This window comes from Pararge aegeria, chromosome 18 (assembly GCF_905163445.1).
Source record: "Pararge aegeria chromosome 18, ilParAegt1.1, whole genome shotgun sequence".
In the NCBI taxonomy this organism is placed as follows: domain Eukaryota; kingdom Metazoa; phylum Arthropoda; class Insecta; order Lepidoptera; family Nymphalidae; genus Pararge; species Pararge aegeria.
The window spans coordinates 15,806,998-15,833,994 of NC_053197.1; the positions used below are offsets into that span (position 1 = coordinate 15,806,998).

Sequence of the window (26,997 nt, forward strand, 5' to 3'; positions counted from 1 at the left end):
CTACTCAATCCTTTCATCTTTATGGATTATAGAGGACACACATTCTTCAACCTCGGATGTGATTTATAGCGTTGAAGAGATTGTATTGTTTTAATCCGCATGCGTCCAATTGCCTCACAATTATCTGAATCACACTTGACGTAACGGCGTGTTGCGGAGTCACGCTATTGTCATTAGTAGCATTCGACACATAACTGCTGCTCTCGATCGGTACATTGTTTTAAATTACCTTCTTAGAGGAAGGAAGGCGATCTCAGGAGATCGATTGGCGTAAAATGACAACTATGATATGACGATCGTATGCTTTCTTGACACTGGTACCTTTGCTACATTCCAGTTCTATCAAACTGTTAACACCGCTGCTCTCAATGGGTATATAAATAACCTACGGGGTCGGTTGTCGTAGAATTATAAGACAGTATGAGAATCACATGCTTTTTTGGCACTTTCGTACGTACCGTACCTACTTCTTTATGGCATTCTAGTCCTAGCAAAATCTTAACACCGCTACTCTCGATCGATACTCGACTAAATGAAGATTGCTTGCTTTTTTGGCACTGATTTCTTGTGAATTTAAGTCTTAACAAACTCAAAAAACCGCTGCCCTCAATCGGTAATTAGATAACCTTCGAGGTGGAAGGAAGGACAGCTCAGGGAGTCAATAATTGTCGTAGTAAACGACAATATAAGATCGCATGCTTTCTTGGCACTGCTTTATTTATTAATATTTTAAGTCTTACCAAACTCTCAAAACCGCTGCTCTAAATCGGTAATTAGATAACCTTCGAGGTGAAAGGAAGGAGAGCTCAGGGACTCGATTGTCGTAGAAAATAACGACAGTATAAAATCGCATGCTTTGTTGGCACTGATTTCTTTATTTTATTCTAGTCCAATTAAACTAGTTACACCGCTGCTCTCGATCGATATAACCTTCGAGGACGAAAGTAGACGTGCTCAGTGGGTCGATTGTCGTAGAATGACAACATCAATATGACCCATTTCTTTATGACATTCTAGTCCTACCAAACTCTTAAAATCGAACTCTACATCGGTACTAGACTATAATAAGATCACATGCTTTTTTGGCCCTAACCTATGTCTTTATTAAATTCTAGTACTACCTAACCTAAGATCGTTGTTCTCGACCGGAATATTGCTTTAAATATAAATAATCTTCTTGGAGGAAGGTCTCAGAGATCGATTGTCGTTTAATGACTGTAATTTCTTTATTGTATTCGAGTCGTACCAAATTCTTATCTACAATTTGTGACGCAAAAACGAACGATAAAATTTACATCATAAAATGCATTACCGTGTTCTTTTACGTCTTCGGTCATCTGGTCATCATCACTATGCACCGATATGACTTTAATAAGACACCTACTTCAGCCCATAGACAATCTAAACTGTGACAGGCTTTTAAGAATAGGTTTGAAAGGTTAAAAAACTTAGCTCGAATATAATCCTTACTAATATTATAAATGTTAAATTGGGTTTGTTTGTTTATCCTTCCTTAACGCCTCATCTAACCAACTAATCGACTTGATTTATCGCATAGAGTTATTACTGAGGACGTAGAGTGACGTAGGCTTCTTTATCCCAGCACGGCTAGCATAAAAAGAAAGGATAAAAAATTATCTTCTCCCACAGCTTTATCAATTATCAGACCACTGGGGTACCAGTGGCGTGCACTGGATTTCTTACCAGGGTATGCATACAGCAGGAAAATTGCATAAAATAGCCAAAATCCTCCAAAAAAAAAAAACAATTTTAGGGTAGGCAGTGCTTTTGTGCATTTATGAAGTGCACGCCACTGTGGGGCACAAGTGGAAATAATATCCAAATAATATTTGTGTAATAATAAACGGCGGTTAACTTCTCCCATTCCATGTTCCCGTGCTTTAACAGGTGGACCCGATGGATAATAAATAATAAATATACTACGACAATACACACATCGCCATCTAGCCCCAAAGTAAGCGTATTATGGGTTGTGTTATGGGTACTAAGATAGCTGATGAATATTTTTTTATGAATATAATACACATAAATACTTATAATATACAGATAAACACCCAGACACTGAAAAACATACATGTTCATCACACAAACATTTTTTAGTTGTGGGAATCGAACCCACGACCTTGGACTCAGAAGGCAGGGTCGCTGCCCACTGCGCCACTCGGCCGTCGAATGGATTGGATATCCCTTATCAGGTTTTTATAATGGGCAGATATAACTTTTGTCTCCTGCCTCTGCTAGCCCTGCAGGAAAACGGTTTCCAATGGATTTGTAAAAAAAAAAATCGTAATAAACGCGTTGAAGATCTCGGGTAACAGCTAGTTTGTGATATGCATTTTTTGCTGGGAAAAAAAAAGAAAAACACCGCCTTCGCAAGTATTGGACAGAAAACTGCGGAATGCCTCTCAAGGCTTTTGACGGAGAAATTTTGAAATCATAATAATATGAAGCGCATGAATGCTGGTCCCCGAGCCAAGGTTGACCGGTTTTTTGCCATCACATCGGTTATTGTTTTTTTTTTATTCATTAAGCCCGTTCGAGTACTGCCCCGTGGCTTTTATTATTACTTGCTGCTTTTAATTGAAGGACGCCACTGTGGGGCACAAGTGGAAATAATATCTAAATAATATTTGTGTAATAATAAACGGCGGTTAACTTCTCCCATTCCATGTTCCCGTGCTTTAACAGGTGGCCCCGATGGATAATAAATAATAAATATACTACGACAATACACACATCGCCATCTAGCCCCAAAGTAAGCGTAGTATTATGGGTTGTGTTATGGGTACTAAGATAGCTGATGAATATATAATAGCTTTTAATTGAAGATAGATGTTTTTTTTTTCATCGTTTTGTGTTTTATTAAAATCGTGGTAGGTACAAGTTCTTGATTGAAGACATGAATATTTATAACTTAAGATTATTTATTGTTAGTAGTCATTCGCTTATTATAAGTTACTAGCTGTCATTGCCAGTTCTTTACAAACTTCGTAAGAACTGCTTATGTTCCTGTGATAAAAAGTAGGATATGTTACCTACTGTACATTCCTTCAACTAATTCTATGCCAAAAATCCAATTAATTGGTTGCTTAATAAGGACGTGAAGGACAAACAAACATACTTTCGCATTTCCAATATTAGTAAAGTAATCTTAGTAATAATTGCACTGGTCCATTAGTAGGTTAGCTGTTTTATTAAAATTTAATTCTAAATTAATTCTCAATTTAATTTTTAATTTAGATTTTATTTATTATTAATTTTTTTTTCCTATACCATTTAATGTAGATATTAAAAGTTCAATTAATTTTATAAAATGTTGTTTGAATTTGTTTATATTGACAGATAGGTGTAAAATATATGTAGTGATGACTTATAATGTAACCGAGTATATATTTAATTAGAGTAGGTCTTAATGTATCGGCTGTTGTCTAGTCCTTAATAAAAACATAAAAAAAATAAAAAAAATGTAAAATGAATTGCCTGCTATTTCGTCCGCATGAAATATTTATTTTCGTGCATACCTATATTATCTATATCTGTTTAAATAATAACCCAGAAACCGAAATCCGTTCAATAAACTCGAAAAGAAGTCGACGGATTGTTTTGCAATTATTACATATCATCGTACTAATAAGAAAGTTTGTATATACTTTTCATTATTAAGTTTCACATAAACCATAGCGAAGCGTAGCTGGGTAATGTCAGAAGGTACCTAAAACCTACTTACTTAAAAGTGTCTTAAATAATTTTTTCATGAAATTCTAACAAAACCCATGCCGGCAGACACACTACCACATTCACAATTTGTTTACAGATATATCTACGATACTTATAAAAAGATTTACGGATGTAAAGGTAGACAGTTTTTATAGGCGAAAGGTTTAAAAACAGCTGTTCAGGTTTGAAGGGATTGTTTTAAAAGGCTGGTCGTATATCTGGTATAGACAAACAGGTAAGAGAAATATACTGTTCAAGGCAACAACTATATTGAAGACTTTAGAGGAATGACTTTTGATTCCGAAGGTGAAGCCTCCCATTTCCACGGCAAGGCTACCAGACGGCAGTAAGTTCGAGTCTTGCCTTGTCCATAACTTCGTATTTGGTATTATTAAAACTATTAATTTCAAGTATTTACCTAGTCAGTTTTATATCACTCATTATTCATTGTTTATTTGCTGGCTAGCATGGGCAGCAGACAATTATCTCCCCGGGGAAAGGATAAATATTTATCTTCCCCCACAGCTTTATCAACTCTCAGAGCACTGGCGCACAAATGGAAATAATATTCAAATAATATACGTGTAATAATAAACGGGGGTAAAGTTCTCCTATTTCCTGTTCCAGTGCTTTAGTTGGTGGTCACATTAATTATATCCCTTGTCAGGGTATATAATTGGGGGATATAATTTTTTTCTCCTGCCCGTGCTAGCCCTGCTGTATCACTATAGTACACTATATTAATGTCATGTCTTTTGTAACGACGGCCGATTGGCGCAGTTTGCAGCCACCATGCTTTCTGAGCCCAAGGCCGTGGGTTCGATTCTCACAACTGGAAAATGATTGTGTGAGCATGAATGATTTCAGTGTCTGGGTGTTTATATGTATATTCTAAGTATTTTATTTATAATAATATTCGTCAGTCATCTAAGTACCAATAACACAAGCTACGCTTACTTTGGGGCTACATGGCATGTGTGTATTGTCATAGTATATTTATTGTTTAATGTTTAATGTATAATGTTTAATCTTTCATTCATTTGTCTTATAGTTATCCATTAATTATGTAGTTTTATCCAGCTAGTGTAAGTATAAATTTATTTTATGTCTGAAAGTTTATTAATCAAAAATTCAAAAATGGCTGAACTGATCTGAATGAAACATAGCACATAAATAGACTATATCGTGTGTTAACTTTTCAACAACTTTTCATCCAAAGAAAATATTTAAATCTCATGAGACATACCTGAGGGAACTTATCAAAAAGTTAAAAAAATTAAGAACCTTATAACTGAATCACCTGAGTGTGTATCCTAGTTAGAGCATTAAAAAAAAGTTATAACTGTCAAGAATAGGTACGAACACAAAATGCTGCACTGGCGGCGACCCGGAGTTCAGTCACCCCGACCTGACCAGCAACTTTCTACCACTGACCACTAAGTCGAACTGACCACTACAACACAGCACTGCTAAAACTTTGTATTTTTCGACAAAATACTAATTTCTTTAACAATAATATTCAGTTAAAATAACGTCGAGCCGGTTAGTCCGCGGACGGTGACTCGACAACCTGAATCGATGCTCTTTCTCACTCGCACAGGTTTTTGAACGGTGTTGCCGCACAACCTATTTAATTTTACCCATTTTCTTATTGGAATCTTGTTGGATTATGATTGTTTACAATGAGTCCTACATGGACTCGAACGATGCAAAGATACCTCTCGGTGTCTTAGTCGTTTATCAGTCAGAAGTGGTACGATACAAAAGTCTAGCCCACGTGGTGACGTTGTTCGATCTGTCAGCTGAAATGACGATTGTTCTTAGTGACTTGTTTTTCAGACTGTGGCCATCTTTAACGATTGTCTACTAAGCTTTTGGCAAAAGTGGTGATTGTGCTATTAATCATACGGTGTCAGCAATGTGTCTGTGTGACCTATTTACGAGAAAGTCTATGTGACCATCTACGATAACGTCTGTGTGACCGCGTGATTGCGAGCCGTGTCATATTAGCTGCACCATAATATTTGCCAGTTACCTGCTAAAATATGTCTATTTATGACTTTTTACAATAAATATTGTTGTACTAACTATTGTCCCCCTTTTTTACGGTTTTTTACAACTCCCGTGGAAACCGTTTATTTTCCTGGAATTAAAAGCAGCCTATACTCTCCGCCTTTTTAACTAACTCTTTGAAAAAAAAACAAATTAATTAATAACTTAGTGCGTTAAGGAAGAAAAGTAAACAAACAAAGACACTTTCGCATTTGTTAGTAAGTATATACAAGTTAAGTAAGGATATACAGTACAGTACGCACATCGAACTTTTCTAAGTTATGTGCGTTTTAAGCAATTGAAACATCACTTGCTTCAACGGTAAAGGCAAAGATCGTGAGGATACCTGCATGCCTGAGAGTTCTGCATAATGTTTCGTTTCGTTACGACTGTTCTGAACCACGTATATTTAAAAGGAAATTAGCATGGTACAGAGATAGCTTGATATCTTGCATTTTTTATCTTTGAGATGGACAGAGAGTATTTTATATTCCGAGAAAATAAAGACTAACCCTACCCTACTGACCCGCGTTATAACAATAATAATTATATATTTTTTTTTTAAAAGCAGTAGGTTCTATGTTCTAGAACCACTGATTTCTAATGAGGATCCCGATTCTCATTAGAAATATGCCCAGTGGGATGCTATGATGTTGATGATATAATAAAAACATATTATACATAAAATTACTTAAAAACTTATAAACAACAATAAAACTAGAAAGCGATTAATATTAATAAAGGAAAATGTATTTAAAACAACATAGTTTTAGACTTCACACGTGTAAGTAAATCAATTTCCACACAATAATGCCACTAACGAGGCAAATCGAGTTGCGCTGGCAACACCAGCGAAACCTCAAAGGCTTTACACGACCGGCGACTACGTAGCCGGCCCGTACTATACCGCGAATGTACGCAACCTGCGACACAGTTGTAACTACGCGACTGCTAACAGACTTTAGAACTATGTCGCAGTCAACAACTCTCTTTGTTTTACTGTGAGACTTTTAATCTACAGATGTGCCGTTCGAATTGACTCATATATTGCAAATTCCTGTAAATGTGTCTGTTTGTTTGCCAGTAGTTTAAGTAGTAGTAGACAGTGAGAGAGCTCGTCCGGGGAAGTATTAAAGCAATTTTTGACGCTAAGTAGCATTGTTATTCAATTATGGATCATAATACGCTACACATAAGGGTTAAGTTAACGTTTTGTTGATGGATATGCTACGCTTGTGTTGTGAAGAAGCCATTCTTTCTAGACTTAATCGCATTAGGAGGGAAAGAGCAATGCGATCGTATTAAATCGGGAAGCATATACCCGGTACAGTTACATAAACTGCACTGTAAGTCTCATCGCAATAACTGGCTCTTTGGTCAAGTAGTTAACAGATTGTACTAGGAATCACAAGGTTACAAGTTCGAATCCCCGGTCACGTGGGACTAACGTTGCTGAGTTTAAATTCCTAGTATCAGCCTAGAGTTGAGACATTGGTGATGTGCAAACAAGTCATCGGCCGAGTAGATGGCCCAGAAACCATCACCTGCGTAAGTTTAAAGAATGTTTTTTTTATATGTTTATAGACGAGGGATTTACTGCAATCACACCTGATGGTAAGCGACGATGCAGCCTAAGGTGGAGCGCGCTTGCCTAGAAGATGCCTATTCACGTTTGATTTGGAGGTACTCATATTGTAGGAAAATGGAAGGGCATTCCAGAGCCTAGCGGTGCGGATCGGAAACGATGTAAAATAAACACACTTATTACATCGAGGTTACTACCCTATCGCTGAATTTCTTGATTAAAAGTTTGTTTACGTAAAAGCAGGCTTCCCGCGCGGTGTCGGCGTGATAGACTACGGCATTAACCCCTTCTCACTGTGGGAGGAGACCGGTGCCCGTACACCAAAACATAATGAAAAGTCTAACAAGAATAAAATTAAATATATTATGCAGATACAATCCTTATCGCTAACAAGCGACCTATCACAGAAAAAGAGAAAGTACACCCAGTACACCCAGAACATAAAAAAAAAGTAAGGCAAATAAATACAAAAAGAAAACACAAATAATAATATTAGATTTACCATTACATAAGTTTAAAGAATGTATAAAAACACATTAAATACATCGAGGTTACTATACTATTGATGAATTTCTTAATGACAAGGTTGCCTGGAAGCAAGCCGCTCCGTTTTCAGCTAAACAACAAGAAGAACAATGATTGTTAAATTTTAAATGATGTTGGAAAAGAGCAACTGCTGAGTTCCTTCCCGGCTTCTTCTTTGTAGAATCTGCCTTCCGAACCGGTGGTACAAACAGACATACTTGACGTTTCAAAAGTGCTTGACGTTTCAAAATAAATGAATTTCGAATTTTGTTGTATAAATTAAAAATGCATATTATTCCAAAGAGTTGGAAGGGGATATAATTCGTTCCCGCTGAAAGAGAGACCGAAGTGTAAACCACTAAGCTGTAGTCCACCACGCTGGCCCAGTGCGGATTGGTGTACTCCTTTGGAGTCTGAATCCCAGCACCTCCAACTTTTCTAAGTTAAGTGCGTTTTAAGCAATCAAAATAATAAATACACTACAACACATCGCCATCTAGCCCCAAAGTAAGCGTAGCTTGTGTTATGGGTATTAATATGACTGTTGATTATTTTTATGAATAATATACATAAATACTTATAACATATAAATAAACACCCAGACACTGAAAAACATTCATGTTCATCACAAACATCTTCCAGTTGTGGGAATCGAACCCGCAGCCTTGGACACAGAAAGAAGGGTCGCTGCCGACTGCGTCATAGCTTTAATCCAATTAATAAATTTTAGTTAACTTACATAGTTTAGTTTCGCTCCGTCTCTTCACTCGAAGTTTGATGACACATGAAGAAATGCACTGCAACAAACAGACATAGCTATAGTTTCTGTTATTCATCATCGTCATCAAATCAACTGATTGACGTCCACTGCTGGACATAGGTCTTTTGAAGGGAGTTCCAAACTCCACGATTCTGGGCCGCTTGTATCCAGCGGCTCCCCGCGACTCGTTTGATGTCGTTTGTCCATCTGGTTGGGGGTCGACCAACGCTGCGGGATCGCCACTCCAACACCGTGGCACCCCAACGGCCGGTTCTTCGAGCAATGTGAACCGCCCATTGCACTTTAGCTTCGCAACTGGGTAACTCTAGTTCTTCTACGGATATCCTCATTTCTGATTTGATCACGTAGAGATACTCCTAACACAGCTCTTTCCATCGCTCGCTGAGTCACTCTGAGCCTTCTTATGACGCCCATTCTGTTATTATTGTTATTAAATACTAGAAATCCGAATATAGTACTAGAAATGAAGCGGTGATAACGCATTTGGCAAGAGCTCGACTCCACTTTCGCGGGGCCGAGTAAGAATCCTAGCACGCGCCTCTAACCTATCTAAGTTATGTGCGTTTTAAGTTATTAAAATATCAGTTGCTTCAACGGTGAAGGAAAACATCGTAAGAAACCTGCATGCCTAAGAGATCTAGATAATATGCTCAAACTCAAAGGTGTGTGAAGTCCACCAATCCGCACTGAGACAGCGTGGTGGACTATGGCCTTAACCCCTTCTCACTGTGGGAGGAGACCCCTGCTCTGTAGTGGGCCGGTAATTGGATGATGTGATGATGATGATGGTGACTATAATCCCGGCACACATCGTCATGTTCGGTAAAGCAGCGCCAGCTACCGCGTCTAATTGAGCTTTCAAACCAACCAGAAGCCCTTATATTAAATGCTCACTAAATTTTAACAATATCGGTCCAACTGTTTAGGAATAGCTAAGTGACAGACACATTCAGAAGGATTTTAGTTTTTTCTCACCGTTTAAACCTTCCCTAAACTAACACGAATATTTTAAAACCTAAATTAGCAAAATCGTTCCAGCCGTTCTCTAGGTTTAGTGATACTAACGAGCCACATTTCATTTGTATATATATAGATAATAACTCTGACAGAAAGTGTAAAACCATCGCCTATAACATAGTAACACTTTGCTCGCAGAGAATCACGAACATACAGAACCCGAATTCAGTCATGATTACATGTTGTTGTGTCCAAAAACAGTGAATCCGCCTCGTGAGTGTCCCATTTAACATCCGCGGAATGTTGCCAGATCACAAACTTTTTCCCATTTTATGCTAAACGTTTAGAACATTAGATGTTTAACCTGGCTAAGTTTGTTGTGGGCTCTTCTTAGACCAGGGCGCGTTATGAACCCTCCTAGCTTTAGTTTTAAGTTAACGAATGCAGTTATCACCATCACGAACAATAGTGTAACATGTTAAATGTATGAACGCTTCATGCCTGTAATAAGGTGTACATGAATAAAACATTTTTTAATTTTGAATTTGATGTAAAATAATTACTGTCAATTGCTAAATGGTATGAAGTGACCAACCGTCTGTTGGAGAAACACTACTAAAGTGGAGTGCTTTTTGATGCTTTAATTTTAGTTGTGTACACGGTTTCTGTATGACCTAAATTCTGGCAGGCATAGAATTAAAAACATACAGAACCAGCCATTATTACATAGTGCCCATAAAGAATTAATCTGCCCCGCGCACGTCTCACTTCATACCCGTGGAATCTTGCCAGCTCACAAGCTTTTCCCATTATATGTTAAAAGATTAGAAGTAAAATAATAACTGTCAACTGCTACATGGTATGAAGTGACCAACCGTCTGTTGGAGAAACACTAGTAAGTGGAGTGGTGTTTGATGCCTCAATTTTACTTGTGTTCTACACGGTTTCTGTATTTTCTTAATTCTGTGTTCTAACTGAAGTCCTGTGATTGAAGTGATGATTATGACGATGATGACACCTAAATGTAATCTTATAGTCACACTGACATATCAAAAGGAGTTTTCCTTAAAATAAAAAAGTTTAGTGAAAGTTCTTTCAAGACTCATCTCATATCTAGCGATGATGTCGAAGAATTTTCCACAAAGTCACGACATTTTTAATAACCTGTTCAAAACGAAATGTGCGCGATATCATTTTTTAATATCACCAACTTCCCAGAAAATTAAATTACGATTGATGAATTGCGGGATATTTGGTCATCCCGGATCTAAGAGTAACGGATACCAGCTACATGTGCGTAGATTATCTCATGAGATATAAATTTTTTTTCGGTACCAATGTGCGTTCCCAGTAAGCCAGCTCAAGGAAAAATTAAAATCAAATGAAAAATACACATTTTACAGGATATAGGTATCGTAAAAATTTAAGGACTTTCATACAAACTTTATTTCTTTATTTCACCCGTTTTACTTAAGATTATTTTCAAATTTTTCTTAATTTTAATTAAAGAAAAGCTCAAATACAACTAGTTTCATGGATTTAGCCCATTACTGGGCTACTTCAGGGCACAGGTGTCCTCCCACAATGAGAAGGGTTTAAGGCCGTAGTCCACCACGCTGGCCCAGTGCGGATTCGTGGACTCCACACACCTTTGAGAACATAATGGAGAACTCTCAGGTTTCCTCACGATGTTTTCCTTCACCGTTGAAGCAAGTGATATTTTATACGCTATAGCTTAGAAAAGTCAGAGGCGGGACATGAACTCGCGCCACCCCGAAAGTAGAGTCGTAGTCCTAAGGTGGTAACGGGCTAACCTGTTAGGGAATACGGTTGTAATACCCCTAATAGGTTTCTATGCGAAATCGCTGTCTTTTTCGGTCGTCGATTGCATTTGCCGGGTATAGAACAGAACCTCCCTCGTAGAAAATAAATAAATATAAATATACTACGACAGTACACACATCGCCATCTAGCCCCAAAGTAAGCGTAGCTTGTGTTATGGGTACTAAGATGCCTGATGAATATTTTTATGAATAATATACATAAATACTTAGAAAATACATATAAACACCCAGACACTGAAAAACATTCTTGCTCATCACACAAACATTTTCCAGCTGTGGGAATCGAACCCACGGCCTCGGACTCAGAAAGCAGGGTCGCTGCAAACTACGCCAATCGGCCATCTCGTATATGGCACACGCGCACATCAATGAGCCAGAGATTGTGTCATAACCAAACTGTAATATCCAGCTGGCTTGCAGTTCGACTGCAGTCCATCTGTACCTAACCCTGTCAATGGTGTGAACTAATTTGTATCGTATATCTCCCGCCTGGCACTCGGCCAAACCGAGCTGGTTACATTACACTGTGCTGTATTACGAGTTATTTGACGGTTATGTTTCTTTATATTACTTTTTGATTATACAACGTGTAACAGAATTACGAAATAATATTGAATGATGCATAAATATATTTCATAAGTAATCACATTGTGAAAATATGAAATCAAAAGAAGCATATTTATTTTTCCATACATACGAATTCTCAAAACATTCTAAGTGTTTTCTTATGACAACCCTATTTATGTTAAAATACCGACAAGCGCATAGTACGTACGCTACGCGACGCGTACCTAATTAAGGGACAGGGGTCACTAGATGTTAGGGCTTTATCGGATTTCATTCAGTAAAAACTATGGCATTAGTTTACTCAAGAACTGTTAGGTTTTCGGTTTCACAGATAATGCCCTAAGACAGTACATAAAGTATCTCTAAAGCCTGTGAAATATTATTTCGGTTTTGATTCACACGTTGTATAATATACGCCGACTTCAATATACGCCTAGGAACTAAAAAGCAAAAAAAAATTTTGCTACTTTGGATTACAGTATTGTTTATTTCTTAATAACAGCTCGACCGATTTCGATAAAATTTAAATGGAAAGTATGCCCTTTAAAACGAAAAAAGAATGAAATAGATTCAGGCGTCTTCGAGTAATCGGATAACATAAATAAAAAATAAAAGATTCCGACGAATTGAGAATCTCCTTAATTATCATTCTCTCATTCATTAGAACCCAGGCACGGCTCTCCTCTCAGAAAGAGTTTGGAGAGACTCGAAGACGCCTGAATCTATTTCATTCTTTTTTCGTTTTAAAGGGCGTACTTTCCATTTAAATTTTATCGAAATCGGCCGGAGTCCACCACTCTGGCCTAGTGGGAATTTTAGACTTCACACGCCTTTGTGCATATTATGTAAGCTCTCGGGTATTCAGGTTTCCTTACGCTGTTTTCCAACCAAAAACACAGTAGCATCGTTAAAGCAAGTAATGTTTAATTGCTTAAAACTTTAAACTCTGACTTTGAAATCGGGGCCAAAGTCAGCATAAAAGGTCCTGACTCAATGACCGGCAACCTTTAAAGCCTTAACGGTTGAACTTACAGAAATTTGGAGCGAAGCGAAAAAGAAATTACTCTTCCTACCTCTACCTCTATTTCTATTCCTATAATGATTAAACGGGGGTAATTATCTTTGTAAAAAAATTGAAATGTAAGCGTAATTCGTTTAAGCTTTAAAAACAAGAAACAAGTGTTTCACAGTTCTGAAAGTACCTAATACCCCCAAAAATAGAAAACGAAAGTTTTTAGAAAAGCATTTCATTTTCTCATTTCATTCTTCAACTTTTATTTGCTTTTAGGTTAGTCTGGCGCAGGCACCGCGTTGAAAATTGAGTTCTACGCAAACGAAGTTACGGGCATTCATTAGTATAAAATAAACGCTAATATTACTATGCTTGCAAACTCTTCATCATTTACGAGGCTTGGCTTTAGTCCAACGCCTAACTGATTTGACTACAACTTTATGACTTAACTATTTTTTAATGGCCAATACTATAGAGTTAAAGGCCGGTTTGTGCTGGTTTATTATTATAGTTACTGATGCTGAGTATTCTAACTAAACATCGGACTAAATAAACCATTATGAAATCTACGAGGTGCTGTCCGCGTTTCTTAGGGTTATTTACAAATCTTGGGGACCAGTTTGTTTTCCTGGAACCCTATTGATGATAAAATACCGACATGCGCATACTACGTACTTAGTTCACAGGCTTTAGAGGTACAAAAAAGTATCTCTAAAGCCATGCCAACCAGCCATGTGCCAGAAATGAAGTTTTTGGGTTGCTTCGTTAGGGCGCGAAGGAAGGACAAACGAACACACTATAATATAGAGTAAGTTGATGGTTTCACAGCGACAACAAGTTATCATCATTATGATATAAAAAAATAGACGTCCACTTCCACGCTCTACGGTCTTTTGCCCCATGTGTCCAGCGATTCGCTTGGTGTCCCCCCCCCCCCCCCCTTTAAGGCCTTTTGTGAACCCAACTTCCATCGATCCTCCGTGCGACGTCCCACCTTATTACTCTAGTTTCGCAAGTCGCCTAGCTATTTCTGTAAACCTGGTTCTTCGACGAATGAACTCTATTGTGATTTTATTAAATAGAGATACCTTCTCCGATAGTGGTTCTCTCCCTCTCTCTTTTTATGTTGTCTATTTAGTGAGCGACTATGTTTCGAATAAATTCACTGCGAAGTATTAAGTTCCCATTTGTAACGCTTGCCTCCTCTATTTAAAATGACAGATTTCGAAGAAGAGAAAATTCATCTTAAAAGTCTCCAAATTGCCCGCGCCTTAAATTTAATCTGGGATCTTTCACTTCAAACCACAGCACTCACCTCTGCGCTAGAGAGGTCGTCAACTTATATTATGAAAACTAAGCTTAATTTGCTATACTCCGCTAACAGCATGAGAATCTGTATGGTGTATGGTGTAATTTATAATCTCCAATCCGTATACTTCACACCAAACAGATCCTCGGCCATGTACCCTCTACGCACGTTTCGCTCTGAAACCGGAGCATCCTCAGGAGATGTTGACTTTACAATTAAAATGCTGAGTCTGAGTTTTAATTAACAATTATTCATTGTAAAGTCAACATCTCCTGAGGATAACCTCCGTTTATAGCAAATTAAGCTTAATTTTCATAATATATCATTGATATCCGCAAAGTAACGCCAGCTTCTATCCAATGTCGTCAACTTAAAAAAGACATACCTCATGTATATGACTCAGGACCTCCGTGCGAGTCATGTCTTCTAGCCTGGTTTCATTCACGTCCATAATCTCGTCCGCCAACTCCAAGTTCTCCCAGTTGCCGGCCGACGGCGATCCTGAACAAAAGTAAAACAATGACTTAAAACACATAGGTAACCAGTCGTTGTTGCGTGTGGTGACGGCAGATCTGAAATCAGTTGTCGCCACCACTTCTCTTCCCGCGGGTGTCGTACGAGGCGACTAAGGGAATATAACGGAGAACGGGCAACAAAGGCCTCCGTGCTATTACTACAATCTACTGCTCACCATGGTGATTATAACCAAACTGTCCCGTCTGGAGAAGCCTATACTCCAAAAACTTCTTATCTTCATCATCATGATCAACCCATAACCGGAGATATAGAGGACACGGGTGTCCTCTCAGAATGAGGAGAGTTTAGGCCATACTCCACCTCCACTGCAGACCTCACACACCTGTGAGAATGTTATGGAGAGCTCTCAGGCATACTGAGATTCTACACATACATACATTGATTCTACTGTATATTTCAATTATTTATTATTTCCGTGGAAAAACATATTTTTCGTTGGTTAATTAATAAATAAATATGTAAAAACAATATTTATGTATACTATTCATAAAAAAAATATTTATATTGATTGCCGTTTGGCGCAGTGGGCAGCGACCCCGCTTTCTGAGTCCAAGGCCGTGGGTTCGATTCCGACAACTGGACAATTTTTGTGTGATGAACAAATGATGATGATTAAATCAATCAAATATCAGTTTCAAGAAGAATAAGATACATTCAACTAGCACAAGTAACACTTCTACTACAGGCGGGTAATAAAATCTTCTCTGTCCTCCTTTATTTGGGGACGGTGGAACAAGCCGGGAAATGAAATGTCTACGACGGACGGACCATTAATAATGAGTGGACAGACTGACATTCCGACTTCTACGTAATTAATAAAAATACTAGCCGCTGCCCGCGACTTTAACCGCATTTATTTCGTTTTATAAAAAATCTACGAACACGTTATTTTCTGAGCTACAAAGTATTCAACTTCTATCTTAAGGATGCCTACCTACGTAAAATGTTGTTGAGATCGGTTTAGCTGTTAAACCGACCTACCTACATACGTTAAACCGTTTTTGCAAAGTGCCGGATAGTGACCATCATTTAAAAGAAGTTGCAATATTCGGTCCATCGCGTAACAAACATTTGTAAAGCACCAAATACCAACAAAAGTTGGAGTTGTCAGGATCGGTTTTGCTGTTGAATACTTATATAGGTAACAAAGTTTTTGCAAACCGCTTAATGCCAAGAAAGTTTGATGACAACAGTCAAAATGACAAAGTTCAAAAGAAAGTTGCAATACTCGGTCACTAATGTAGAGTCTCTTCAGGGCTAATAAGTAATCTACGTCCATGTCCAGGATGCCGACGTTCGCAAAACGGTGTTAAGATCGGTTTTGCTGTTAAACTACTCACATAAGTAACAAAGTTATTGCAAAGCGTGCAATACCTACAAAAGTTGATGACAGACATTTAAAGGAAGGTGCAATATTCGGTCACCAGTAAAGAGCGTCTTCAGGACTAAATAATATTCTACGTCCATCTCCAGAATGCCTACCTACGCGAAATGTTGGTGAGATCGGTTTTGCTTTTAAACCCACATACATTTGCGAATCGACAAATACCGACCAACGTTGCTGACAGCCGTCATTTACAGGAAGGGTGACTTTTTCGGTCCCCTCTGAAGAGACTCAATGTACGAAGTTGCTCCCAGTAGATTAGCCCGTAAGTAGAATAGAAGACTGTTGATCGAAATAACAAACAAAGCTCTTGTTCTGGCGCTTTAAGTTCCCAACTTGCTAGTTAGTTTGGGATTGCCCAATGTATGTCCTGCCAGAATCTACATACCTACAGACAAAGAGAAATAATTACCTACCATTTAAAAATGGAAGGTAAAGCTATACATTAGCTGCTACACTAGCAGATATGCCCTGTAGTTGGCCGCTAATGATACCCCCCTTTCAGCGTTGCGGCTAACGGTCTGTCCGGACGCTCAGTAAGACTTTCGGGTCGTCAGTAGGCTGATACTTCACAACGAAAAAAAAAACTTGTAGACTGACATAGAATACTATTATTTCGGGGAAAAAAACCTGGCGAAACCATTAATTATCTAGAATTTAGAACATGATTTTTATATATATTTAACTTAATCATTCTAAACTGTTTGAAAAAGTGCTATTAAGTATATACATAGATTCTATTGTGGACGGACGGACGTGTCTAACTATATTTTTACGAATTAAAATAAAAAAATACCGCAGTAAATATATTGTATGTCAATTTTTTGTAATGAAATTTTATATTAATTTAACGGAACGGAGACCCTGAGTAGTCATCATCACATAATTGTGTATATAAAAAATGACAAAAAAACTAACTTAAGCGACTGTCTTGTAAATACGATTCAATATAATTATCTCGTATAAACAAAATTTCGCTATTATTTAACGATTAATTGAACTATTTTCGGTATAATATAGATACTTTGATGTGAATTTACGGTTGTTTTTCTATAAGTGTAATAAAATATTGATTAGGAAAAATGACACTTACCATATAATTTAATTTTGTTGTCCTTGGTTTGCACAACTATTATAACGTATCCTTCCAAATCCACTGACTTGCATTTAACTGTGGTCATTTTGTCAATAGAATTGATTTGCGTTGTCGGAGCGTTGAATGAATTCATTTTGGAACGGTCACAAAAATAAAGCTGACGTAAATAATCTATTAAATAACCGTTTAAGGTGCAAAAAGCTATTTATTTTTCGAATTCCTCTTTTATTTTTACGAGTCATACCAACGTTTTCGCCAGCACCACTTTAACCAATTTCTTTTTAAAATAAACCCATTCGAAAAGAACATTTTGTAGTCAATTAATAACATAGTCTAAACATCAACCGGGTGATAAAAAAACACCCATATTATTTTCACTTGCACTCAAAGGCTATACGCTGCATAGAAAATCAAGAATTAAGAACATTTGTATCAAAATGACGTGGTTTTCCAGCTAATTTTCCATTTTCTTTAATTCTTGAGCGTACTGTAGAAGTCTTGACGGAACTTTTATTGGTTTTCCACTATGCCATGTCACGTTTTAATGTTTTAAGGTTGTTATTAGTTGCTTTTCACCGATTTATTATGTTTTCCATGATATTTTATACGCGCACTTCTATTTTGGATTATTTAAGTGATATTTTGGTTTATTAAACTAAGATTTTAAGGCGTTTTGGCGTGGTTTGAGGTTGAAAATCGGTCCCACGTCTCGCGGGCTGGGTGGTCGCCGCGAATGGATACAGCCATCCCATTTTCGCGCGATCAATAAAGCTCCCTACCCAGCATCCCTATAACACCTACACAGAACTAGCGCGCGGCTTATCTTACTCTTTTCAGGTTTTCTACGTATTGAACTTAACGCACTATTTATCAATTGAATGAATTGATATAAAAAAAAAATCGTATGATAAATAAAATCGAAAAAAATATGAAGGTCCCACCGAGATTTGAACTCGGATCGCTGGATTCAAAGTCCAGAGTGCTAACCATTACACCATGGGACCGCTTGATCCATGTGGTGAAATCAACGTATAAAAACTAATTTTTATACAAAATATTTTACTATACACACTAATGTATTTATGTACTCATTTAAAATCATATAAATATGTTTAACTATCAATTTTTTGCATTTTTAAATTGATAGAACTCTTTTTACCTATTGAACCGCGGCGAATTTTTTTCTCAGTTGTGGTTTTAAATTAGAATTTGGCTTCGTTCTTTTTTTTTTTTCATTTTCTTCACTTTTAACGGAAATGCGTGTAAAAAATATCCGGATATAAGTCTTGCTTTCGTATGGTATAATATTTTTCCACTAGATGGCAGACATAAAATTATTTACTTCGCAGTAGCAAAGACATACCTTAGTATTTTTGTATCCTCTCTATTTTTCAACATGGCGTAAGTAAGCATCGCCATCTATACATAAACCTGTGAACATGACAGTGTTGCCATAATAATATAAAAATATTTATGTTTACCGTTAAGTTTGCAATCATAATTTTCTATAAGTCTATGTTATTTCTGTAACTGTACACTTTAAAAAATAACAAAATTATTATTAAACTAGGAGATTTAAAAAAAATTATGTTAAAATAAAGTTTAATTAATCACTAAATGCTGTCTACAGTCTGTGACATGTCAAATGATAAGAAAAAAAGTAAGGCAACACCATATGACAGTTTGTCACTGACTTCGCTTTGGTATGGTTGTCATTTCGTCCATCTAACGAATAATTTGATAGGTGAGAGGAGATTAATTAACATCATCACAGCGGGTCACACAATAATCCTATAATTTCGAAAACGATCGCCGCGATCGCGCCAACGAACTAGTGGCTTCGGATAAAGCTCCGACACACCGCCATGATCAATGTGGGAAACAAAGATGGCGGAATAATACGGTGATCGTAAGCAAGACAAGTGTTGTGGAGTGTAGTTATGTGCGGTGGTGGGTGGATAACGCAGCATTGTCGCGGCGCCTGAGCGTGGAGGAGGGCGATGGCGCGGCCGGGGTGATGCCGCCGCGGCCTGCGGCCGGCCGCTCGGCTATGGCGGCAGAGGACGACCGCCCGCCGCTCGCTCTGTTTACGGCCGTCTACGACTACGTAGCGCAGGGGGAGGATGAGCTATCCCTTCGCAGAGGGGAGATCGTCGAGGTGTTATCCAAGGACTCGACCATATCAGGAGACGAGGGCTGGTGGACGGGCAAAATCGGCGATCGCGTTGGCATCTTCCCTGCAGTATACGTAACAGAGGACGACCCCCTCGCTGTCACGTCTGTAATCGGGGACGTCGACCCTCCTCGGGTGTCGTACTCTGAGCTGAAACTCGAGGAGGTGATCGGGTCCGGCGGCTTCGGGACGGTTTACCGCGGATATTGGAATGACGAGGTCGTAGCCGTAAAAACTGCACGGTTGGCGAACGAAGACATCGAAGTTATAAAGGAGAGTGTGCTGCAGGAGGCTAAACTATTTTGGATGTTGCAGCATGAAAATATAGTGTCTTTAAAAGGTGTGTGTTTAGAGAAGCCGGATTTGTGTTTGGTGATGGACTATGCTCGGGGTGGCCCATTGAACAGGGTCCTCTCAGGGCGGAAGATAAGGCCCAGGATCCTTGTGGATTGGGCTATCCAGGTAGCCCGTGGGATGGCCTATCTCCATTTCGATGCACCTATATCTCTAATTCATCGAGACCTTAAGAGCTCTAATGGTAAGTAACATATACAGATATTTTTTTTTAATAGCTTAACCCACAATTAGTTTTCTGAGAAGCGAATGAGAATAATCAAGTGTTACAAGTAGTAAAACCAGATCTAAATTAAATAAGCAGCTGTTGCACCGGCTGTATCAAGCATGTTATTTTGATGGCCAATTGGTGCTGTGAGCAGCAATTCTGCTTTCTGAGGCTGTGGATTTGGCTGTGGATTTTGTTTGTAGGTTGAACATTAATGTTTTCAGTGTCTGGGTGTTAAACTGTATATTATAAGGATATTATTCTTTAAAATATTTATCAGTTATCTTGGTACACATAACACAAGCTACACTTAAATTGGGGCTAAATGGTGTGTAATGTATTGTTGTAGTATATTTATAATCATATTATTTATTTATTTATGGATCGTGGGTTTCTTTCCCATTTTGGGCGAGGGTAATTGTTAGGTATTAGTTTTTCTGAATATTCTCAACACCAGCCTAGAAGTAGGAAAGGTTGTAAAATATCCAAAGAAAAAAGATGAACCTGAGTTATAAGTGCATAGAGCCTTAATCAAAGCTTATAGTTAGTTGCTGAACTAGTCATTTTGAAAATAATTTAGTTTCTTAATGCCCAAATATTGTTTAATAAAACATTGATTAATTAACACAGTAATTTAAATACTTAATTGTGTACAAATTGTTAATAATATCTTTATTTGGTAACTGCCACAAACATGCGCCACAGAACAATTTGTTTAATGTGTTTAACGCAAAACAAAATAAACTTTGTACTTATCATTGCTTTGGTATGATTGTAGTCAAGTAAAAGTTTACTTAATGCTTAACAAATGTAACTAAAATAAATGTTCAAAATTGAACCTGACTACGAGAAATTATAATTAGTGAATTATTTAAAGATAACTACATTAAAAATACATGACATGTTTTTGTCAAACAATAGTTTTTTGGTGCAACCATTGTGCAATCTTGGTCAAAATCATATCAACCTATTATAATTACCGACCTGCTACAGGGCATGGGTCTCCTCACATAATGAGAAAGGGTTAAGGCCCTAGTCCACCATGTTGGCCCTGGTCAGATTTGTGGACTTCACACACCTCTGAGATCATTATGCAGAAAGCATGCAGGTTCCCTTACGATGTTTTGTAGATATTTTAATTGCTTATAAACAAGTGCAAGCTGGGATTTGAACTTTGCCTCCCAAAAGTTAAATTGAAGCCCTACCCACAGGGCTATCACCGTTTTTTTTTACATTTATATTCTTTACTAGCTGTTGCCTGTTGATGATGATGATGATGATACATCTACATTTTTAAACTTGAATATACCCATGGATTTTATATGCTACTTATAAATTATTTGCTCACAAAGCACACTTTCAGAATAAAGTTGCCTAAACATAACCTGTAATCAAATCCGCACATCATATTAGGTTACTGCAGCATACAAAAATTTATTAACAGAAATTGATACCAGAGAATGCAATGATAGCAATTCTACCTATTGATTGGCACTCCTTCACCATTGGATAAAATTATACACAGTAGAAAGATAATTAATTCAACTATTAACAAAAATCATCATTATTCTTGTTGAATAGTAATCTCTTGACTGCTACCTCTCTGCACTTCTCACCAGCCTATACCTTCCCTATGAACAGATCAGATAAACGTGATTGTGTGTTGTGTGCTCATAAGTTTCATAAGTTTTGATTCAGGTGACAATATCTTCTTCCTTCTTCCTATAACCCATTACCGGCCCACTACAGGGCGCGGGTGATCAATGAGAACATCATCCTCATCAAACATCCCACAATGAGAAGGGGTTAGGGCTGTAGTCCACCACGCTAGCCCAGTTCGGATTGGTGGACTATATCTGTAGTAAGCATTTTATTTAGCGCCACATTGACAAATTCATATTTAAAATTAATTTATTTCAAGACTAGTTTATTATCACTTTTGAAAGGTCAAGTCAGTCTGTTAGTAGTGACTCTACCATTGGTAAGCATAACCAACGATAAACAAACAATATTCTTATACATAAAATTTCTTATTTTTTTTTAATAAATGTGCTGTTGAATTGAAATTTTATGATATTATAATATATAAACGGTACATTTAGCTGTAGAAAGATTGAAATAAGTTCTGCCCCTGTTTAGTTTGTATTTTGTCAGTTACTCTAAGTTGGCGGTAAAAGCTTGATGTGGAATGGATTCCAGGCCACGTTCCCTTCCATTCTAAGAATGATTTAAAAATTGTTGGTTAGCCCAGGCACCAGGCACCACCAGGCAGTTAAAATAAAGATAAAGTTATGTGTCTAACATAATTAATCTGTGCTGTCTTAACACTAACTTGCAATCATAACTCTTACTTTCAGATCTTGGACTTTCTAATTGGAATTTTGTCACAGCTAAATGAAAGTAGCCAGTGAGTAGTGCCAGTTTTGAACATAAGGATACAAGATAAGATGAATTTAGTATGTGCAAAACAATTATGTATACCTGCAATAATTATAATCAAATTGTGATGCAATATGTCAGAAGCTTATATCTATGTCTACCGTTGCATTTTATTGCATTTTGCACTGTTAGCATTTTGATGGATTTGATGTGTTTTGTAAAATACAAATGCGTACGATATGTTTATTTTTATTCCATCTAAGTCTGCTTTTAAACAAGCAAGCAACACAATGCTATGTATCAATAAGGCTGTCAAATTGTTCCCTCTACCTAACTTGCCCTATTTATTATTTTTTTCTGACATATTTTTCCCCTTTTTATTTGCATTCAGTGAATATTTTGTCTGTTGGCTACCGGGGTCCCTTGGAAGGCACACCATACTGAGAAGAAGCCTGACAGAAACTGGAGTGATGCTCTTTTCCACAAACAAACCAATCAGCTGCCTGATGATATTTCCCTTTTCAGTAATTATCAAATAAAAGTTTTTAAAGTATACCAAACTTGCCAAAATTAAAGAAACTGTGTGGGTCATTCACCCATCAAGTTTTCGTAATTTTTACATCATATAAAATTTAGATGATGGGTATTTGTGTAGAAAAAACTGATAAAAGGATTTTTATTTTGATATTATCTCCTTATTTCCTGCTTACACATTCATTTTCCCAACTAATTGCCTCTTGATAAATTAAAGTGTTACTTTTAAATGTCTATCAAGTTTTAATGAGGTAAATTATTTAATCTAACTAATGTCAGAACTGGTTTTTTTATGAAATCTCGCTTCCTAACCACATAAGCAATTGCAATCAATTATTTATTAAGGTTTTATGTTTATTTTAAGTAAAAATATTGCTTTAAAATGTTAATAACATTTTAATACTTACCTTATTATTTATTCAACAAATAGTCACTTCAACAAACTTGGAAAGAACTTGGAAATATTCCAAAATACTAAATTAATTGGATCACTTTTGTATTTTTTGCTCATTACCGTTGCATTTTATTTCACTTATTTACACATTTATAATGCATATATGCTTTAGAGCATAGTCACCATGTAGGTTGGTGTGCTTTAACAATTATTATAATATCAGGTTATTATACGGGGACAGTTTAACTTTCTATCTGAAGCATGAAGATGAATGGTGCCTTTTTTCTTAAACCAAGCTGGTATAGTAAATTTCTTAAAATAAAAACTGTTCAATGTCAATTTTTTAATAAATGAAAATAATTGCTATCTTGAGAATTGTAATAAAATGTTTTGAAGTCAAACAGTGTGAAGGTAGAATGTCCACATTGCAATGTCAAGTAAGGCCCTTATGCAATATTGGCATTATGGCATTGTTCAGCCCACGTGGAGCTTTAAATAATGCTGCTCCCACACATAACCTATTAATCAAATTAAAATACACACTATACATTTAATATCTGACCTCTTGACTTGTCAGTTATTGCATACCTATTGTAGTAGTTGGCGACCTCTGGCAGTGCAATGATTGCTCAGATCATCATCATCAACATCACAGCATTTTAGTTTATATAAAACGTAAGCTTACAGAAAAATCCTATTATAATTTTAAGGATTACTTAAACAATAAAAATGCTTGGGTGTGAATTGCTCTAGCTTCATAGCTTAATATAAATTTACTGTGGAGGAGATGGTGATAACAGAATAAAAAATACCCAGCTAAGTTTGTTGTGGCCTCTTCTTAGACCAAGGTGCGTTTGGAACCCTAGTAGCTTTAGGTTTAAGTTGGCGAACGAAGTTATCACCATCCCCTTGCAATTATGTAAACATGTATGGTATGAACGCTTCATATGTGCTGTGATAGGCCTACGTGAATAAAGAAAATTTTAATTTAAATTTGCATTAAGAGAACGCAAAACTAAGTCTATGGTTATATTTTAAGATGGACCTCAGTTTTCACTGCACAAGACTTTTACTGCAAAGGGGACTATTTACTCCCACAGTGTAATTGAATGCACCATAGTCAGCTATGGTGATTTACAGGCTTCCTCAAGGACATAGGAAACTTTTACACAGAACGAATAAATAATTAAATATACTACGACAATAAAATGGCTTAATGAGTTCTCTAAAGCCAACTGGAATTAACTACGCAAATTTCTTGAATCTGAACGGGCAACTCCACCATCTACAAAACAAAGTTACATACCCGTTCAACCCTTTTTTCATAACCTTTTAACCAAGAAGTAGGTAGTAAAGCTTTTCGTGTGTGCTCATCCGCAAAAGTGCCGCCGTCATGCTTATTTCTGCCGCCAAGCCGCATTGCTATGTTCCGGTCTGAAGACCGTGGTTCCCGGTGTAGTTGCAGGCAGATTAACACCCACGCCTCAGGTTGATGGAAACCGGGTGGCACTTTGTTCCACGTATTCCTGACATGCCCTGCGAAGTGGTGCTCTGTTTATTGGCAATAGTTTTCTACTTACCATCCGGCAATTATTACGATATAAAAAACACTCATCATGGATCTACAGTGAATATTGAGCTTAATTTGAAATTCATCAATTAAAAAATGGTGCAATTAAAACGCTCGCTCGCACGACACCTTGAGAATCCACAGGATCTGTTGACTCTACAATGCCATTAAACCTCTTATTAATAAACGTGACATAACGTCTAAATTGTGTCATAACTAGCGTGAAAAAACACAACACAACAACGTTTATTAATAAGACCCTAAGTGTATATCATAGACTTCCGAAAAGTAACGCCTGCTTCTATCTAATATTCAATACATGATCTTCATACCGACTTAAACATAGGTAGTTACTAGCCGTGTAGCGAACGCTCAGCCCTCCCTTGGCACCCTTTCAGTTTCAATCAACTGAAAGCTTCCTGTCGGCCGCTTTCTGCCTCCCGCTGACGGGATGTTGCGCTGATTTAATAATAATCAGAAGTGGGATAAGGGATGTTTTTGCAAATGAAACAACAGATTTGCTTGTTGTTATAATTGATAAAAGAAAATCATTTTTTTATTTTTATTACTCACACCCCGAGATGACACTACAGTTGCCCAATTCTTCTTTCCAGGGCTATAAAAAATCAGCAAATTACAAATAATTCGATAAATAATATAAATAGCTATATAAAATTAAGAATTACAAAATAACAATAATAATAAACAACTCAAATAATAACAACAACCAAAAAAACAATAAAAACAAAACATTCAGACATTTAATGAATATTGCAGATTACCCACTCTCTAAATAACATTTTATTTCGGAGCTGAAGCGGTGGGGTGTGAAATAGGCCTAACTCCGAATTATTATGAGTTAGGCTATTGAGCACGGCGTGCGTAGTTAAAGTAGTTCTGCAGTATTCTGTTACTATGGTAAAGCAAACAAATTACGACGACGAGCACTACTGGCACAGCCATCCAGTTCATGCAGACCTATCTACCCTAACATTAAGGAGTCGCTTGTTTTGCCCTGGATTAGATTGATCATGATTGTCAATTCCAACCGGTCGTATCCCACCATCATCAACCCATTTATCGGCACAGCACAGGGCACGGGTCACCCCTCAGAATGAGAAGGGTTCAGGCCGCAGTCCACCTAGCTGGCCACGTGCAGATTGGTAGACTTCACACGCCCTTAAGAATTTTCTAGAGAACTCTCAGGCATGCAGGTTACCTCACGACTTTTTTTCTTTCCCGTTTAAAGCAAGTGATATTTAAATTGATTAAATTAAAAACGAACATTAACAACTCCAAAAAGTCAGTGGTGCGTGCCGGGGCTCGAACTCTGTCTCCACGAAAGGCTATCCGAAGCCTTATCCACTAGGCTATCACTGCTTCTCTGCCCACCATACCAAGAAGAATATATTGCGGGATATCCAGAAGAACACCCAAACAGTTTCCTATAAAGCCACCGTATAAACTTTTTTTCAATTTTCTCTATCATATCAATATAACTTATTTCACACGGATTCCATATAAAAGCATCGTTTTCCAGTTTACCGCGAAAATAAGCATTATACAGTAGCTTTTACCTGCCTATTATACAGGTAAGAAAGAGGGACTGCCAAATGTCAAAAGAAAAAAAAACATTTCATTTCATGCGACAGTGTTTTGTTTGTCTTTACGCCATGACTTCAACCTGAAAGCAACCAATCGACATGAGCGTTAGTTGAACGGACGGGAAGTAACATAGGCTACTTTTTATCCCAGAACAAACAAACGGTTCCACGAGATTTACACATAATTAAAGTACTATTACATAATATAATTAAAGATCAACAAGAACTGAGATTGTCGCAGTAAAAAAAATATACATTTAAATCATAGATTTTTTAAATAGGTACGGTACCTTTTTGTAAATAGGTTTGGCACGCTGCAAAACTTTTACGTCATTGCACAAATTAAAATGTACGTAATGTTAACTTAACACGGGTTGAGCAACGGCGCGAATAA

General features: G+C 37.2%; 2 protein-coding genes and 1 non-coding gene across 5 annotated transcripts in view; 1 reads left to right on the top strand and 2 right to left on the bottom strand.

Annotated features, from left to right (window-relative positions):
* LOC120631357 (MAGUK p55 subfamily member 5) overlaps positions 1–17,540 on the bottom strand; it is a 211,221-nt gene extending 193,681 nt beyond the window's left edge. For 2 of the 3 annotated variants that reach the window (XM_039900878.1, XM_039900877.1), the window contains exon 1: positions 5,102–5,292. Coding sequence is in view for 1 of the 3 variants with exons in the window: in XM_039900879.1 (XP_039756813.1) it covers positions 8,640–8,697; positions 14,756–14,871; positions 17,385–17,520 (310 nt within the window). In the remaining 2 variants the exon portion in view is untranslated. Of the gene's footprint in view, positions 1–5,101; positions 5,293–8,639; positions 8,698–14,755; positions 14,872–17,384 lie in introns of those variants that run through there. The other variant, XM_039900879.1, reaches the window with a different exon arrangement.
* Positions 17,541–18,319: 779 nt separating this feature from the next.
* Positions 18,320–18,391, bottom strand: Trnaq-uug. Its single transcript has one exon. It is a non-coding gene; the product is annotated as a tRNA-Gln (tRNA).
* Positions 18,392–19,182: 791 nt separating this feature from the next.
* Positions 19,183–26,997, top strand: part of LOC120631348 (mitogen-activated protein kinase kinase kinase 11) — a 71,739-nt gene continuing 63,924 nt past the window's right edge. The window contains exon 1 of the mRNA XM_039900862.1: positions 19,183–20,098. Within this exon, the coding sequence (XP_039756796.1) occupies positions 19,405–20,098 (694 nt within the window). The 5' untranslated portion in view covers positions 19,183–19,404. The remainder of the gene's footprint in view (positions 20,099–26,997) is intronic.